General features: G+C 48.2%; 1 protein-coding gene across 1 annotated transcript; it reads right to left on the reverse strand.

Moving 5' to 3' along the window:
• Positions 1-665: 665 nt before the first annotated feature.
• On the reverse strand, positions 666-1,607 carry LOC140000004 (olfactory receptor 14C36-like). The gene has a single exon (XM_072029689.1). It carries the CDS (start codon positions 1,605-1,607, stop codon positions 666-668), a length of 942 nt encoding a protein of 313 aa, XP_071885790.1.
• Between the last annotated feature and the right edge of the window lie 3,075 nt (positions 1,608-4,682).

A 4,682-nucleotide genomic window follows, 5' to 3' on the forward strand; every position in this document is an offset into this window, starting at 1 on the left:
AACTAAAACCCCATTTGTTACTGTGGTGCTAACAGGGAGGCAGCTGTGACCCAGGGCTGCACAGTGCCTGCTGCTGCCTGCAGCCACAGGGATGCCACTGCAGAGACAACAGGACTGTCACCAAGGTACAGGAGATATCAGGTCTAACCCAGAAAAAAAAGAAGCACAATGTGGAAGCCAAAAGAGAGCAGCAGTGAAAAGGCCACGTCCTGCTGCTGGCCATGGCCATGGCTCCAGGGAAACAGCAGCCCTGACCCAAAGGCAGCAGAGAGGCAGAGCCCAGTGGGCAGGGAGGGGCTGCTCCTGCATGTGGTTGCTGGGCTCTTGGCCCTGAGCCCCTCCTGCGTGCTGGGGCTGCTCCAGAGTAGATGGGAAGAGAGGGATACTGAGACCATTGAATTTATGCTGTCTTCTTTATTGTCTATACCTACAGAGGAAGCCTAGTTCAATAGGTTGAATGGAAGATGTAGTCAAAGTAAAAAAAAATTACTTAATAAATTAAAACAATATCAGAAGTTATGAAAATAATAAAAACAAAAAATGGTATGAAAAACTCTCATGTCACTTTCTCAAATCGAATGGTAGCGTTTAGAGGATTATTATTATTATTACAATATGATAATAATACTAAGTATAAAAATGGTATGATAAAAATCACAATAATGTTAACAACACTGATGCTTAAGAAGCACATATAGAAACAATTTTCTCACTGCAACTTTGAGCTCCTGGTTCCTCATGCTGTAGATGATGGGGTTCACTGCTGGAGGTACCACTGAGTACAAAAGTGACACCACCAAGTCCAGAGATGGGGAAGATATAGAAGCGGGCTTCAAGTAGGCAAACATGGAAGTGCTAAGAAAGAGGAAGACCACGGCCAGGTGAGGGAGGCACGTGGAAAAGGCTTTGTGCCGTCCCTGCTCAGAGGGCATTCTCAGCACAGCCCTCAAGATCTGCACATAGGACAGCACAATGAAAACAAAACAAGCAAATGATAAAGAAACACTAAACACAAGGATGCCAGTTTCCCTGAGATAAGAATCTGAACAGGAGAGCTTGAGGATGTGGGGGATTTCACAGAAGAACTGGTCCAAAACATTGCCTTGGCAAAGGGGCAGGGAAAATGTGCTGGCCGTGTGCAGGACAGCATTGAGAAAGCCACTGCCCCAGGCAGCTGCTGCCATCTGGGCACAAGCTCTGCTGCCCAGGAGGCTCCCGTAGTGCAAGGGCTTGCAGATGGCAACGTAGCGGTCGTACGCCATGATGGTGAGAAGGTAATACTCCGATGACATCAACAAGACAAAGAGAAAGACCTGTGTAGTACATCCTTGATGGGAGATGGCCCTGGTGTCCCAGAGGGCATTGGCCATGGCTTTGGGCAGAGTGGTGGAGATGCAGCCCAGGTCGAGGAGGGCGAGGTTGAGGAGGAAGAAGTACATGGGGGTGTGGAGGCGGTGGTGGCAGGCTACGGCGCTGAGGATGAGGCCGTTGCCCAGGAGGGCAGCCAGGTAGATGCCCAGGAAGAGCGCGAAGTGCAGGAGCTGCAGCTCGCGCGTGTCTGCGAATGCCAGCAGGAGGAACTCGCTCACAGAGCTGCTGTTGGGCATTTGGTGGTTCTGGCCATGGGTTACTGCTCAAGGAAGAAAAAATCTTTAATAAATAAGAAGACATACCTGAGATAAACTTCTTCCATTTCTCGCTTAACTGCCCTGAAAATTCTTTCAGTCAGGCTTTTAGCAGGGCCCTTTCATGTGGTCTACTTCATGCTGCCTTAGGGTATCCCTGGGAGCAGGTGACCCTGATCTGAGTAAGAAAGGAGTCAGTCCTGCCCCACAACCAGAGGTAAAGAGGAAGATGGGGTACTCTCAGATTCAATAGAGAGTATAATTTATGATTATAAAGAGCTTTTCAATATTGTTGCTCCCAGTTTACCCAACTGCAGAACAGAGCTGTGGGAATTTATTTTTGCATTTTGTACCGATCTGCTCACCCTGCTCTGTTTTCTAAGGCATTTCAAGTGAAAACCTGTCGATCCTCAGACAAAAGAGGATGGTTCCTTTGGTGCTGAGTTTCATTTAGAGACAACAGCCACGGTTAAGCTCATTTGGCCTGTGCTGGCATTTCCTGAGCTACAGAACTATTGGACTCATAGGTTCATAGAGACATGGAGTCATAGAATATCCCAGCTTGGAAGGGGCCCACAAGGATATTCAAATCCCACCCCTGAATCTGTACGTGAAAACCCCCAAATTGGTCTATGTATCTGAGGGGGTTGCCCAAATATTTCTTAAATTCTGGCAGCCTCAGTGTTGTGACCACTTTCCTGTGGTGCCTGTTCCAGTACCTAAGAAACCACGACACTGCTGAGGGCAGAGGAATCCAGGCACAAAGTGCAGATCTCCAGAACTCTCACCCTGTCCCCGTACTCCCCTTCCCCCAAGCACACCAAGGGCTCACCCCACGGGCATGTGAAACCCCCATCCCCAGCCAGCCTGCGAACAAGACCAGCAGCAGCACGGCCAGCTGGAGAAGCCAGGAGGAATGCCAGCGTGCTGCTGCCAGGGGAGGCAAGGCCAGGGAGGGACAGACGGACACTCAGCAGACCCTCCTGTGCTGCAGCTCTGCCTGCAGAGGAGGCAGCTCCTTATCATTGCAAATGCTGTTTGCTCTGCTTTAGCCTGCAGACACTTCCCAAAGACAGGGGGTATCAGAGCTTTTGTAGCTCCTAAAGATAAGCTAGGATAAAACCTGAGAGGACCACATTATGATGATGCTGGTGCAGTCCATGAGATGATGTTTGGGAAGGTACTTTACAAATTTGATCACCGAGTTACTGATTTCTCAATGCAATGCTCCAGGAGTCTCAGTCTCCTGTACAATCCTGAAAATGAAACCTGCCTCCTGTCCACTGCAGCAGTCTGCAAGCACAGACTGCAGAAAAAGTCTTCCCCTTCACATAAGCCAAGCCTCGATCTTCCTCCTGAATTGCCCCTCATAATGCCATTATCTAAAGCACTGCAGAAACAGAGAGACCAACCCTGACAGATGCTATCAGCCATGTGATGTGCCAGCTGTAGAAGACCCCTCTGGCAACCCCACCTGCAGTGCCCTGCTTCCAGAGCCTCACGGTGCCAAGAGCCTGCAGATGTGTCCTGCCACACGCTGCCCTCTGTTGTTGCGCTCCTCAGTGCCTCCAAGCCCTCTCTCCTTCTGTCCTCTCTGTGTGCCACCTGCAGTCAGAGCCCCCAGCCCTGCTGCACTGTGCAGAGAAGCTGCTCCTGGGCACAGCTGTCTCTCTGCAGCGCTTACCAGGAGCTCCCCTTGGGCCCAGGAGCCCGGCCCAGCTCAGCAGCACAGCACCCGACCATGGCATCACTTTCTCTGTGCCCTTGGGCTCCCTCGAGGTGTCCCCAAGGCCTCAGGGCTGACAGCTCCTGAGAGCAGCAGGGTATCTGCTGGGGTGTGGTGTTTGAAGCAGCCTGAAGTCATCACCAACTTCTTGAGAAAAGTCACAGGGGTGGGAGAGATGTGGACTGTAGCTTCATAAGCATAACTTAACAACCATCATATTGCAGTGTTTTGTGTCTGTTTGGAATTGCCGGGGTGATGACACGCTTAAGCATTTCATAGTTTTGTTTAAGATTGCACTTGCTCAGAGGTGAAATTCCAAAGCAATTGACGTGTCCACTGCTGTAGGTGGCTGCCCAGATCTTCGAACTCTCCCTGCCACTCCTAGCTTTCCTGCCTCTGGACAGATCTCTGGATGGCACGTTTAAGTTGTTGTTTAAACTTAAACAAAACCTGAATGGCATTGAGGAGACCTAAAAATAGGAACATGCTGGTTTGACCATCCCAAAGATATTCAAAGCTTTGAAGAGCTGTTGTAATTAGCCCGGAGGAGAAGCATGAGGTGGAGGAGAAAGGGAGAGTGAAGAAGTGGGGAAAAGCATCCCCCACCACCCTGCATAGATTTAATCCCTGAGGAGAAAAGGCAAAGACTGTAATTCTTCATAGTTTCCAAGAGATGAAGAGATGGTTCCTCAGGTATTGAGGGGGCAATAATTTTATCCTATCAGAAGTCAGTGTTATCCAATACAGCAAGGCAGTAACCTTAAACCAACCCCCAGAACTGATAAACAGCATGACATGGAAGTTACTTATGTGTTATACAACACAGTTCTGAAAAGTAGCACAACAGACCCCAGATCAAAAAGATCAATATTGTGATCAGCAACTGTTAAACTCATCTAATGCTTATAACAATTTATTTTTAAAATGCTGTGGTCAGATCTGGCATCTCAACCTCTGTGCTCCATGCTAGGCACCAAGAAGACTTGCTGTGGTTTGACCCTGCAGGCAGCTCAGCACTACAAATCTATTCATCCAATGGGACGGAGGAGAGAACTCAGAGGAAAAAAAAAAAAAAAGTAAAAGTTCATGGGTTGAGATAAAGGCAATTTAATAGAACGCAAAAGGAATTATTATTATTACTATTATTATTGACACCAATCAAATAAGGTCATGACGTTTTTGTGTTCATATCAAAAGACAGGAAAGGTGGTGGTGATTAATCAGAAATTGACAGAGCTGAGCATGACATAGATTGTATGGAATAAGTGCTGGATATTGTCTTAGTTTTGTCTGAGACAGAGTTATTTTTTCTTCCTAGTAGCTGGTATGGT

The sequence above is a fragment of the Anas platyrhynchos genome, chromosome 31 (genome assembly GCF_047663525.1).
Source record: "Anas platyrhynchos isolate ZD024472 breed Pekin duck chromosome 31, IASCAAS_PekinDuck_T2T, whole genome shotgun sequence".
NCBI classification, from domain to species: Eukaryota; Metazoa; Chordata; class Aves; order Anseriformes; family Anatidae; genus Anas; species Anas platyrhynchos.

Excerpts from the sequence above, each read along its gene's own strand:
- LOC140000004 (XM_072029689.1), bottom strand. The coding sequence starts at position 1,607 with ATGCCCAACAGCAGCTCTGTGAGCGAGTTCCTCCTGCTGGCATTCGCA.